The sequence below is a fragment of the Channa argus genome, chromosome 16 (genome assembly GCF_033026475.1).
Source record: "Channa argus isolate prfri chromosome 16, Channa argus male v1.0, whole genome shotgun sequence".
NCBI classification, from domain to species: domain Eukaryota; kingdom Metazoa; phylum Chordata; class Actinopteri; order Anabantiformes; family Channidae; genus Channa; species Channa argus.
In genome coordinates, this window is record NC_090212.1 from 15940080 (window position 1) to 15954375 (window position 14296).

A 14296-nucleotide genomic window follows, 5' to 3' on the forward strand; every position below is an offset into this window, starting at 1 on the left:
GCGTGCGTGTATGTATGTGTGTGTGTGTGTGTGTGTGTGTGTGTGTGTGTGTGTGTGTGTGTGTGTGTGTGTGTTTTCGCGTTTATCCTTCTCCTTGCACCTGACAGCGCTCCCTGAATAGCAACCGGCAGGAGAGCGCAGGAGAGGAGCTGCAAGAGGCGGATGTGTGGGAGACAGGCCGCCACAATGTGTCAGATTATAGATCAAATTATATATAGAGACATTAAATAACATGACAGCTGGCTAGTGGATCTGAAGAGTTATCTTCATTCAGTTCAGTAGCTACCAGGAATGCTGGTGGTGCGCTGCTGCACTGAGGTTGTAGCTGAGATTCTGCTGACCTGGATATGTGGGTTTGTGTACCTTTTCTCCCCAAGCCAGTGTAACAGAGGCCAGGCCGCAGTGATTTACACAGTCAGACAGCAGTGGAATTTCACTTATTTTTCTTGCACACTTTTGATCCTCCAGGCTTGTGGATTTGAGAGCAAGACACAAACTGTCCCTTTATTTCTGACCTAAATTGTTAGTGTATAAAAAAACAAGAACTTCTCTCTTTATGTCATGTCTATTTGTGCCATTTCCTCTGTGTGTGTGTGTTTGTGAGAGAGAGAGTGAGAGATAGTGCCATCCTGCCTGTCATCACTGTAACCTACTCTCATCCAAGCTGAAGCCTCACTTTCCGCTGTAGCCATTTCTATTGTTCATCCCATGTGTGGTACAAAACACACAGAGAAACATACACACTCGCTGCCTCACACGCTTGTATTTATGTGTGGATTTCCATGTCTTTGCTTTGCTGGGCATGGGGTGTGTGTGTGTTTCCAATGTGTGGGCGTCTGTCAGACTAATAGTCAGCTGCACACAAGAGATGGTAAGATAATGTACATTAGAGAACGGTTCCAGCTAAAGATGTGTTTACTGCTTTAGGAAACCAAGACACATCATACACACAGCTTCCTTGTCTGCTTGATTGTGTCTGCAGGTCCATTTTCATGCCGTTATTCTGGCTGTCTTTGCTTGTCTCTTTCTCTTCATGCTTGTTTGCTTTTCTGCTTCGTTCACGAGCGCTCGTCCATCTACCTGCATGCTGCCTCTCCTTTTTCTATCAGTTTTATCACCTGTTTTTTCAGCATCTCGTCTGTCTGACTGACTGAGTGCACCTCCTCGTCTATCTGCCAGCCGCTCTGTCTCTCAGCATTATTTCTCCCTGCTCTGATCGCATGAAGAGTAATGTTCACAGGGGAGGTGAAAGAAGCGTCAACAATAAACGCTGCTTTTGAGCACTTTGCACCTAACATGTTTCAACTCTGCTCTTCAGTGAGGACAGTAGAATAGGAGAAAAACGGCTGAGGAGAACATGAAATATAGGATGGGGAGGAAAGGGAGAACGAGAGAGAACGAGCTGAGGAGACATGTCTGTGCACAGGGAATCAGCCCATGCGTGTCTCGTTCTATCAGATGCGAGATGTCACGCGTGTCGCTCACAATGACTCAGTGTGCTCTACAATGTCGCACGCACACATACACCCATAGTCACATATTGCGTTTACTGTGCATGATCAAGGCATGTACGTGAGTTTATCAGTAGTCATGTCAATCATAGTGATTTGACATCACTTCAATAGCAGAAAGATTCTTTGGCTCAGGTAGCAGGTGTTTTTTTTTTTTTTAAACATAATAACATCTCAATCAACGTCATGGTTTGTTGGCCTGTGATTGTTAGGGGAAACAAACAGTTTTCCATCTTAAACCCATCAGACCTGCCTATGGGTCACTCATTTCAAGCTTCTGTTGTGCCACCAGGCAAAACATATAATAGAGTCATGGGGTTAAACATCATAGACATCATAAAACTTAATTTAAATGGGAGGTACTGTAGTTGTAAAGTTGTAAAACTGGATCTTAACAGGTTAAGGTTTTTTTTTTTTTTGGCACATCGTGGAGCCTCGTAAATGACTACATACAGAGTGAATACAGAGGAGCTCTTCCGCGGAAATCCAAATTTGATTCACTCTTGTCTGCACACATACATTCCAACTACCTGGGAAAGGTTTTGCATGATAACGTAAGATCTCAAGTAAACATGGTTTGCCAATGGTGTTGATGACAGCAAGATTATTTCTCAACCTGTCTGGACAAGCACGCGCACACACAGACACACACACACACTTACACACACTTCACAACCGCTGGACTGGCTAGACAGGAAGTAGGTCAGCTGGCTCTGATGAGATGCGCGTGGGGGGTGGGGGGGGTATGATACTGACAGTGGTAGTGATGGGGGATCGTGTTTTATTTTGTATCTGTGTGTTTACTGGGTGGTGGGAGGGGGCTTACTCTTGCATTCAGCTGTTCTTAGGCACAGTGATCATCTCGTACGCAAACATACACAGTGATACAGAGAGACCATAGGAACAGAGTGGGAAGTAGACTGGAGAGAGAAGTAGCTTTTCATGTTTGCTGTCCCTGCATTTCTCTTGCTTTTTTCTCTCTTTCACACTTTTTCCATGCCTTGTCAGGTCTTTGTGACATTTGCAGATGTGGTGCATCACCCCTCGCAGCACCTGTGTAGATGCAGCATGCTTCACTTGACTAGGAAAGGCCAGAGGTAGACGCAAACACAGACGCCACTGTGGCTTCCTGTCTTGGCATGACTCACAACGGCAGCCAAAGAAGCAGGGAAGGTCAAAACTCTGTGGTTTTTATACAGACAGTGATTTTCAAGTAAACTGAAACTCATGGTACATGCGCACGCACACAGGTCAGAGGCGTCAGAAGCACGGGTTCATCCAGTCAGCTGACGGAAAGGAACAGATGGTAAAGCAGCAGGAAGTATAGCCACAGCACCACGCACACACAAGCATGCCCACAGTGGCAGAAGACAAATGTGCTGTGCAGGGACTCAGGTGTGAGATCTGTGATGAAAGAGAGAGCAGCCGAGGACGAGGGGATGGTGACACGGTCGGAGAAAGGGAGAAAAAGATGCAGAGGGACACAGAAGGACCAATACAGAGAGAAACAGGACCCGCAGAAATGAAAAGAGCTTAGGGAGATTTAACGGGACAATGAGAGACAGAGACAGAAACAAACGATAGAGGCCGAGCTTGGGCTAAAGGTGGAGATGTGACCAGTGACTAAAGTAGTCCGAGGCAAAGACCCATCTCCAGATCTCCTCCCTCTCTTTCTCTGTTCCCGTTCCCTAGTAAGGCCACATTCCTCAGCCCCTCACCATGGACGCCATAGTAATAGGGACACAGCAGTGCCCAAGGCTTACACAGAGCTTATTCATGAATAGGCTATATACTGTATGGCAGTCTGTCACTGAGAAATGCCCCTCTCCCTCCCACCCTCTTTTCCACTCTGCCTGTTTGCTTCTAGTTGACCTATTTCTCCCCCCCCCCCACCTATGTCACTGATGGAACCACATTAAGTCATTAATTCTTTGCTTTTAGACACTAAGATAAACAAGTTGGCTGTAAACAAAAATATGACATTTGACCGACACATTTGAATGAATGAATGCATTTTGTTAAAATTTTTGCTCTTTGGTTTTATTTACAAAGTAAACAAAATAATTAGCGTCCTAAACATTCAGGTAGAAGGCAGTTTTTTATTCTGGCAAAACCGAACCAGAAATAGTTTTTCCAGCCAAATCATTATAACTTAGTGTAACCATTGTTCCTGAGTAGGTTAAATACAGTATATTAATAATAAATAATAATAAAAAACAGTCACTCATAGTCTGTGTCAGCTGCACTCCTTGATTTCTAAATGATTTCAAAGTGCAGTCCATAAAATACACATAAAATTATACCAAAATAATAAACATGAGCTAGTTTCTACTAGATTATAGCATTAAATTCCTATACATTATGTTTTACATGGTTAAAAGCATTTAAGGATGCATTTAAAATACGTATGCACACACTCTCAAACTCACTCACTTGTCTAATACGCTCTACTACACTAACACTTGATCTGAAGTGCTTGAAGGAATCATGTGCATGTAAACAAGGCCATAGTAGGAGCTGGATCCCTCAGTTGTATCAGACTCAGATGGTGCAGGGCAGGAAGGCAAGAAATATGGGCCAGGCAGAGGAGGGCAAGTCAAATTTGAGAGGAAAAAGTGAATATTGAGGGGGAGGGATGGATGGACGGAGCGATGAAGGAAGACTGTGTGGGATGACGAGTTGGCAGAGATGGATGGGAGGCAAGAGGTGACGGACCGATGGGTTCATTAACATCGCAGAGCAAACTCAGAGGCACAGATTGTCTTCGGCGAGCTGTAAATCTGTGATTAAGAGTTGACTCCTCGTAATGTAGTGTACATGTCTGGGTGAGATGCACTGGGAGTTAGGCTCCCACAGGTTCTCCTTGTAAAAGGAAGTACTGTAGTGGTGATCTGTGTCGTTAAGTGTAAGGGGTTCTACAAGGGGCGGGCTTGGCCCCAGCACGACTCCCATCATCCTCTTAAGGCCTCTAATTCAATCCACTCACACTAACAGCACACACCTTGCTGCTGTCTGGTGCACAGAGACACACAGCTTGAATACTCTCTCACACACAAAACATAGCTTTAAATACAACCATGACCGTTATATGCAGTAGACATAATGTGTTTTTCTACACACCCATCACTAGCACATGTGCTTTTAACCACCTGACTAATGCACTGTAAGTTTAATATTTATTCCTGTTATAGCCCTTTTTGGAAACGTCTAGCTCTGTAGCTGCTACACACTGAAAATGGCTTCCTTATTCAAAATAGGTATAGACTGATGAGAATAAGAATTCAATGTGGTTTTTGGCAGATATTTTGAGGTTTTTTTAAATATTTTTTACACACAATTGTGTAAAATGTTTCCAGAGGCTCAAGTGTGAGAATTTTCTGCTTATTCTCTTATATCTCGAGAAACCGGCTATGTCAACAAGCAATCTGACAGTGATTCTGATTCACCAGTGATTAACTGATGAATCAGAAGCAGAATGTTCCAGACATGATGATGAAAATATTTGTTGCATTAGATGCATCTCTGATGGGGACATAGAGACAAATAGAAAGTAATGTGCGTGTCTGTGCAAGAACACAAAGAACTTGCTCTGTACATTTCTAGCTTTGCGTACTCTGTACACTGCACCTTTACGCAGTAGATTTCCTACATTTGCATGTATTTACTTCTTTTTGTTTTAGTGGACATGTAATAGTCAACTGCTGTTGATTTTAACTCCAAGAAATGTTCTCGCACAAACATCTGTTCCACGCTTGTATAATTTCCTTCAAATCCACATGTCAAATGCTTATAATGCTCAACTGTTTATTTTGTGTGGGTGGATGTGGCTTATGTAGATAGAAATATTTGGTCTTATTGTAGGGTGGCTTACACAGGAACCTGCGGTTGTGAAACAATAACAGATTGACATCTCATGCTAAATAAGGTGATTTACACTTTGCAAGACTTAATCCTCAATCCAGATTTTTAATTTTCTGTTTTTTTTGCCAGATCTAGATTGATGGGTGCTTACACTCCTGATTTGTAGTGAGATATATCCATATTCCAGTCCTAAACTGACACAAATACACACATGTATCTGAACCATGGGCATGCATGTACAATAACAACAAATGTCATATGTGCGATAGTCGAATTGCGCAGTTTCCTCAAAAATTGCTCAGTCACAATATGTTTCTTCTATTTTTGTTTGAAAGGAAGCTTCTCTATAAATATCCAACACATCTGAAACTTCTTCATCTATTTAGCTGCGTCTGTTGTTAAGTTTGTTTTTTATTTTTACCTGACTGTGAGATGCAGAAACTGGCTGATGATGGCATGCAATATGCACATGCACACCGAGGAGAGAGACTAAAAAAAGGAGAAAGACAGAGAATTCACTGCCCTGACAGTGTTTGCATTGTCAGTGATTCAATATGAATCAGTTCTAAGACCACATGCCAAAGTGATCCAGATCTGATTCAAAAAAATAATAATTGCAGATTGTTTTGTCTACACTTGGATAAAAAATCTAATATAAGTCAGTTGAGGACAAAAGCGTGGGATTTGGGCCACTTCAGAATGTGTGAATGAATGAATGAATGAATGAATGAATGAATGTCAACACACCCTGTATTGCATGTTCCTAGGAATAAAGCTTTCTTCAAACTGCAGGTTATAGCTAGTTCTTTAGTATCCCCCTGTTTTCCTTTTGATTTCAACATATTTTCTATTGCTTTCATAACTAAATTCTAATTGTAAGCCTGACATGACAGTTCCAGTAGATTTACATGGAACTGATTAAAAAAAAACAACAACATTAGAATCCACTCATTGTTCAACTGGTGTAGCTTTGTTTACTCAGTGTTTGTCATTCAGTGAAAAGGCTTTGCTTCTGAAGAGATATTTGAAAAACAGCTGACAGCGTGCGCACACACACACACACACACACACACACACACACACACGCACCCAGTATCAATTATCAATAGAGACAAGTACCTGCCATGAATTAGAAATCTAAATTTTGACCCAAAAACAAGCAAGCAAGCCAAAATAAGGAACTACATAGGGATGGGGAACTTATAAAGTACCAAATGATGCAAAATGTTCTTTAGAGTTTGGCAAGTAATTAATAATTAACAATAATTGCTCAGCTTCCTCAATCAGCTGCATTTCTTTAGTCTTCATTTTAGAGAATTTTAAGACGCTCTGATGCAAACTGAAAGTCTTTAATGAAAGCACGAGGGACATACTGTAGCTATGCGTTTTAGCTCCGGAATCTCTCAAGAACCTTAATGGGGAAAAGTCATTAAATGCTTATGAATTATAGTCTCCTTTAAATGGGGTTATTTTTAGCAGCGATCAGATCACCTGAGATTTCAATGAAAGGTGTTTGTTGTTTGTTTTTGGGTTAAGGTTAGAACTAGGATTATTCTAAGGTTAAAAAAATGTAATGAAGAAAACTGAGGTGTGAAGTTTGAGGTGGGAAAGAATGAACACCGTTTTTAAAAGTCCTTACACTTAAAGAAAGAAACTGCAGCACTTTGACAATATCTTCTGTCTGGAGAAGAGTGTGTTATGTTAATTTTAATGTGATTGCATTTGGAGTTGTTAGATTGGCACAAACGCAGTTATGATTTAAAGTTTACTTATGCTTATTAGCCTGACTGTCACGGCAATATTGTAATCTTATTTATTTTTGCTGAGGTGTGCCAAGCTTGTAGCGTCCAGCTCAAAAAGACCTGAGGCTGTAACTGGTGCTAAAGGTGATTCAACAACGTATTGAGCAAGGCTGGTGAATACCTATTTGCGTGTGATTTTGTTTTTCCTCATCTTCTTTATTTTTTTATTTTTTTTTATTTCAAAAAAACGTCTTTCACGTTGCCAATACTTTCTGGATGCACCATGTCCTTTTTATAAAGACATGAAACATGTCTGTGGCTGTTTGAAAGGCCTTGCAGTTTAATTATTTCTTTGAAATGTAACTGAAGACCCTATGTCAACGTTCTTTGTGAGTTTGGAAAATTCTCAGATGTCTGGTTATCTGTGAAACTATTCAAAAGCTAGTGGATAAAGTCACAAATCAAAAAATCGTTTGTGTGTGTTTTAACACCACATCTCTATTTTGTTATCTTCATTCTCACTTCAATTGTTGTTTTACAAGCTGTATTTAAAATGTTTGAGTTATGCAGCAGCTAAATGCAGACGCATGCACACACACTGACACCGTGATTCATCGGCCACCAGTGAGGTCATGTGGCCGTCATGTGACTCCAGCAAAGCAGCAGAAACCTAAAATGAGAGAAGTGGAAGGGGGCAAATCTGCTTGAGTCATAGGGAATTCTAAACCACAGACACAGATTTGCACACACACATGCAGAAGCAGTGACAAAGCCAGGCGCATGGTGAGAGCTCATTCTGCAAGTGGCCTATAAAATATGAATGAAATTGTGCTATATTTTTATCAGCAAGCCACAGGACATGCATGAACTGGAGCAGTAAAAACGCGCAGGTTCTCCCACCACAGCACTCATTCTCATTCGACAGCATGTGTCTTCCAGTGCTTGAGGATGTGTGCATGGGTTCCAACTGAATGTGGCTGTTGTGTAAAAACAGCCAGATGAAGAGAGTCCATCCATTGATGTGGTGCGGGAGTTGCTGTCAGAACTTTGTGAGCAGCAGTGAGAGTTAATTCACACAGCTGACAAACACTTGACAAAAACGAAGTAACCGCAGGGAAAATCTACCTGCATAAGCTGAAGGCCTGATAGGAAGGAGTTGCACTGCTTGCACAATGCTACTATCTGCACAGTTAAAAGCGACTTGCAGTCACTGTGCGACCCTCTCCTTTGCACATGCACATGCGTTTACTCAGACACACACTCTTCATTGCGTGCCCACTCAAACTCGTTAGAACATTTGAACACTAGTCCCTGTGTAGGAGTGTGCTTTTGGCACAGTATATGTGTGTGGTTATGAGAGAGTGAGAGAGCGAGACAGTGGGAGGATGTACTTGAGACACAGTGTGAAAGAAAGATTTTTGTCGGCATGTGTGCGAGTTTGTTTGTATGTGAGCGTGTATGTGTGTCTGCAGCACACAGCAACGACAGGAAAAAGGAAGGAGAGAGCAAGAAAAGCACAAGGCCCTGTCTTCAGAAACAGCTGACGGGTTGACAGGTCTGCTGAGACCTGCAGAAACAAACATATACAGACAGAGCAAGGGAGGCAAAGTGAGAGAGACGGGGGAATAGAGAGAAAAGTTGAGGAAGACAGGGACGGAAAATTGTAAAAAGCAAAAAGAGAAAAAAATATATTGATCTATCTTCAGAGAATGAGGATAGCAACATTCTCTAACTACCAAAACACTATGTAAAGTTTTCCTTCTTCATTTGGCCATCATTTTCTGCTCTTGCTGTAGCTAGTGTGCCAGCAAAAGTTCGATGAAAGTTCAGCTGAAAATTCACAAACACGGCATGAAAGAAGTGCAGAGAGTGAGAAGAAAAAGAAACAAAGGCTCTGATAAAAAGGACAGACTGTGAACCAGAGACGTAGGAGACAGAAGCGACAAGGTTAGAAAAGAAAACCAGGGGCGGAAATGGAGCACGTGTGGCTTTTCAGAGCAGAAATCATAAAGATGCCTTATTAATACGGGGATTTTCTGTGAAAAAGTCTGTGCCGTGTAATTGGCTCTTTGACTTTGCATCACTCCCAGTACACATCTACTGCACTGTTTGTTTCTGTGAATTGGCGATGGAAAAGATTCCTTAAAATAAAAAAAAAAAAAAATAAAAAATATATATATATATATATAATATGCAAATGACTTGTTGTGCAAATGACTTGATTGTTTAAATGACGTTGTTAAATGCTACCTATTTAGTTGATCCACACTGGTTTATGGGACCTATTTATGACTCACTGAAAAACAGCAGGAATTATTTTATTTGCTTCTCCTAATCTTGTCTAAGCAATAGGCTTGGTACCTTGGCTCTTATGGATCTCTAAAAATCCGTGTTAATTTAGACACACCCTTGATCTTTAACAAACCTGTCAGTCAGATCCCTGCAGTTCCCTTGGAATGGGGTTGAAACTAACCTTCACTTGCCAAATGTTAACACAGAGTTGATTTTAAGGTTGTAGTTTTTGTCTTTAAAGCCCTCAGTGTACTAACTCCACAATACCACAATAGCTAAAATGCGTTTCCCATACTCTGCTTCTCGACCATCGAGGCCTAATGCTGTAAAACACTTCATGTTCTCTCGCTCTCACCTTTAAAATGTAAGCTGACCAAGCATTTGCCCCCAGGCTCTGGAATAACTTCCTGATTCAGGATACGTCTTGGTCCTCTTCATTCCTTCCAAAATTTAAAGACTTATCCTTTTTTTCTTGCATTTAGTATAGTCTAGGTCAAGCTGTTTTTAATTTATTTTGACCTCTTCACATGATTTACTTTTTTCCCCCAACTCTTTCATTATTTCTCATTTTGGTGTATGCCTGTTGTTGTCTCCTTTTTGAAGAGCACTTTGGCTAAACTTTGCATTTTTTTAAATTTGTTGCATAATAAATTTAACTGGACTTGACATGGAGATAAGATACATGCAGTAGTGGAAGTTTGTTATGGGGCCTTCATGTTTCTGGAACTCTGTGGGAATGAGAAGAACATTAGAAAAAAAGAGCCTGTCCTGGACTTGGGAATGAAGGAAAAAAATAGAGGGAATGTGTTGATGAAAGAGTGAGAGAGACCTAGGTGGACTTTGGCTGGAACAGAACAGAAGCCATTACAGCAGAGAGAGTGTGAAAGTGAGAGAGCAGGAAGGAGAGAGTGAATACCAGCTATTGTTGGAATGCCGTAGCAACATGCGGTGGGGAGGAAGGGGGAGGTGTGTGTCTGTTTGTGTGTGCACAGGGGTCAGTGGGTTTTATCCTCTGTTCGAGCTGCTCCGTGTTAGAGATGCATCGAATTCTGTCTTGGCAACCAAGCGACTGTGGGCTTAAATTATTAGCTAGTCTGGACGTAAGCCTAAAACAATCCAGTGCTTTTGGTTTCATACCAATGTATCAACACCCAGAGAACTGGTAGAGCAAGACATCAGCACTGCCTGGTTCGAGGTCTAAGACCCTCTGCTGCTACATGTGCAAGAGTTGGCTGTTTTAATATAGAGGGTGGGACACAGAGTTTAAGGTAGCAAAGGTCACAAAAGAATCAACATGCTACAGTAACTTTTACACAATGTTAAGCTGATTTGTAGTACAGTAGGTGTGTTAACATTGTGTTTATGTAGCAAGCAAATGCCTTAGTACAAAAACACAAACTGCTGGAAAGGTCCTAAAATGTGCAGCTGCTGTGTGAAGAAAAGCTTTGGAAAAAAAACCCAGGAATTTTGACAATAACAATACATTTGCAACTCATAATGACGATTATAGGTCAGCAAGATATGACATTCATCTCAAGTTGGTTATGAATGAAAAATCCTTACAGTCAACGCAATTTCTCCAACTGAAGTTCTAGTGTTCCCAGACAGACCTCCAAAATCAAACCTCTAAAATGACTAAATGTTAATGTAGGTAGGCTCAGTGAAATCAAAAATTTTGCGCTCCTGGTAGCATTTGGGGTAATGTGCAGACAGCTTCAGCGTCATTAGATGTTGTTTTCTGGGTACCAGAGAATTCTTCAAAAGTGTCAGACTGGAAAAATAAATCGTCAGACTGACTGACACTATCATGCTTCAAACCATGTTGCTCACATAGCTACATAGAGTAGAGATTATATGCTTTATCAGTGTCTGAATCCGACATATGCTGTGCCTTTTTGCATTGTAAATTGAAAACTATTTGAATATTTTTTAAACATATTTTGAGTTGATTGAATCCTGACCTGTTTCCTCTTTTATTGCAGGATCCTGCTGGCATCTTTGAGCTGGTTGAGCTAGTGGGGAATGGCACCTATGGGCAGGTGTACAAGGTAAGATACTTGCATTAACTGACTTTGATATTATTGTTCTGATGCTCCTCCATCTTACTAACTTGTATTCTTTCCATGTACCCTGCATGGAATAAAGAATAGAAATGTGCACTGTGACTGAAGGAAACAGAGAAGACAGGAGATAAAAGCAGAGTCACAAGCCTGGGAGAAATGGAGCAAATGTAAAAGCGACTTAAATGCAGAGAGGAGAAGCAGAATCTGGGGCGCATTAAAGTGCTTTTAGGACCTTTTCCATCATTCCTTTTCTTCTTTTCCTACCGTATTTTCATATATTTCGTATGTTTGGTAGATCTTCCTTTGGGGACTAGGTATTTTAGGGGGGTAGTGTTTCTCCTGGACACAGGAAGTTCTTGTGCTGATGTTGTGACATCACTGTGGTTTGAGGTTTCTGCTGTCAGCTGGACTCAGATGTTTCCTGCTGTCATTTAAACACTAACTGTTCGTGCCTTTGCCTGAATTTCCTCTTCTTACTATGATCCCTTTCCTGATTCTGCTGCCTTACTCTAGCACCGGCTTGTGGCACTTTGTCAAAACACCTCTTGCTACAATAGACACGATTTGCGACAGTATGGACGTGGGAAGGTCCTCGGGAGTTCATGCATTTTGTGTGCGTGAGACAGTCTGTCTAATGAAGCGAGTCAAGGTCAGGTGGTGATAGAGAGCTGATTCGACCAGATTAAAGGTCAGGGTGAGGTCAGTCATGACTGTCCACAGTACTAGAAATAATCTGACATCTGTGTGCGTGTGTGTGTTTGTGTATCAGAGACAGACAGGTGGAAAATACACAAAAGGAAAGAAGAACAGGAGAGTTATGTGTATCCATGCATTGCTGACTTTGCTGTCTTGGTAAAAGTCACGGCTCATTTACTGGCTGACATTCCACCACTCTGTTCCAATGTATCCGTGGGCCAAAGAAAGTCCATGTGAACAGCACCAGCCAGTTGGGTCTGTCGTCCGTACAGTTGATCCACACTGGTTTATAACTACACGTCACACAGTGTGCAACACTCAACAACACAATCCAAAAACTGACATTTCCACAGTTTTTTCAAGTGTTTAAATACTTCTTAATAAAATTTTCTGCAGGTACTTTATATAATGAACTTTATTTTTTCTTAAAACAAAATACTGTTGGTGTAAACCCATGAAACTGTGGAGCTGAAATGTTTTACAGACTAAACTAAATGCAGAACATTCCCTATTTCCAGCCATTTGGTGATGATTTGCTGCTCTTTGCTTTGCCACACGTGATAGAAAACCAAATCCTGTTGTTGTTGAGAGAAAACCTATAATTTGAGGATTTCATCTTAAGCCACAGGAACTTGTGATGCCGCTGTCATTATGTAGTTTCAATTCAAAGTAACGCCAAAGGCATTGCAAAAGACAGAGCCACAGGAACTTGTGATGCCATCTTTATTATGCAATTTCAATGTAAAAGAATGCAAAAGCCTGTACAAGAGACAGAAAACGTGCTCAGTATTGAAAACGCTTCTCTAGCGCTGTAAAATATGTCGAGACAGATGTAAACTGGAAAAGATTAGACTCATACATACAGATAAGGAGCAGAGGCACTTGAGCAAAAAGGCCACCTATTTTAAATTCCTCATGCGATTGAACTGCCTGAAGAGGATAAACTTCTTGTGAGCAGGTGAATCTCTGAGTCACTGAGATGATAAATTGACCTTCAGCGGTTGGTTTTAGGGAACTAGAATCCCTGTCTCTGGAGCATCTTATAACGGGAAAATAACACATAAGAATACCATGCTGCTGTATATAGCTTCGCTGTGTAGCAGTCCCAGTCCGGATCAGTGAGTCCTTGTCAGTGTGCTGTGGAGAGAGAAATTTTCCTCAGATGTAAAGATTAGAGCCAGGCAGGCTGTAAACATGATTCGACTCCTTGCTATGATTCTAAAAATATATTCCATTTGCCCAGTGACCAGGGGCCAGTTTTGCTCTGATGTTTCTTTGATCATAGCTTGCAAGATAACAGGTTGGGCCTTGATATTTTCTTTTCACACACCAGGCAAAAAAACTGGTAAGAAATATACATATTTCTGTTGAAGCTGAAGTTAGAAATTTAAAACATTAGACTTCACAGGTATTTTTCCTGCAGCGAAAACCGTGTACTTCATGTAAGGAAGCTAGAGATATGTACTTTAGGTTTATGGATGCCTGCTTATGTGCGTGCACTGTATGTGTGTGATAGCAATGGTCAGCAAACTGTGTTCTATGTTGTTGGCGACAGTGGAGCAGTAATGTGCCATGCAGCTGCAGTTCTGTGTCTGGGAGCGAGAGATAACAGGTTTATCCACAATTCCATTACCCCATCTAGTTAAACGATACAGATCGGCTCCTCGCTGCTTTCTCTTCTCCCAACATCCCTTTCTTCTTCCTTCACATGTACACCTAAAATTTCATGTCAATTAAAAAAACAAAAACAAAAACAAAAAAACAAGTTGTGTTGTTTTGTGTTACAGTTTCACTGTCAGCGAAAACTAGTTTCCTCAAGAACAGTGATAGATGAGTAGCCACAGCAAAAAGATAATTTTAGCCTGACTTTTCCCGCTGCCTTCCTTTCTCATCTTACTCTCATCTCCATGGTGGGTCTGTTTCAGGCTTTTTCCTCCTCCCGCCTATTCACTCCCTTCACGTCTTATTCCTTCGCCTTTTCCTATCAATATGTAATCACATTTTTCTTCTTGTTTCCCCTGTTTTTTGGGTTGAAACTTCCCTGGTGAGCTGTACTTCAGGAAGCAGCCTGTGCCTACACTGTGTATATATAGCTTCTACTGGCTGCTCTAAAAGGGCCATAAATAAAGAA

At 41.2% G+C, this 14296-nt stretch overlaps 1 protein-coding gene across 18 annotated transcripts in view; it reads left to right on the forward strand.

The window, feature by feature from the left end:
• Positions 1 to 14296, forward strand: part of tnika (TRAF2 and NCK interacting kinase a) — a 55226-nt gene that overhangs the window by 504 nt on the left and 40426 nt on the right. For all 18 annotated transcript variants that reach the window (XM_067478584.1, XM_067478581.1, XM_067478585.1 and 15 more), the window contains exon 2: positions 11389 to 11454. In XM_067478584.1, the coding sequence (XP_067334685.1) occupies positions 11389 to 11454 (66 nt within the window). The remainder of the gene's footprint in view (positions 1 to 11388; positions 11455 to 14296) is intronic.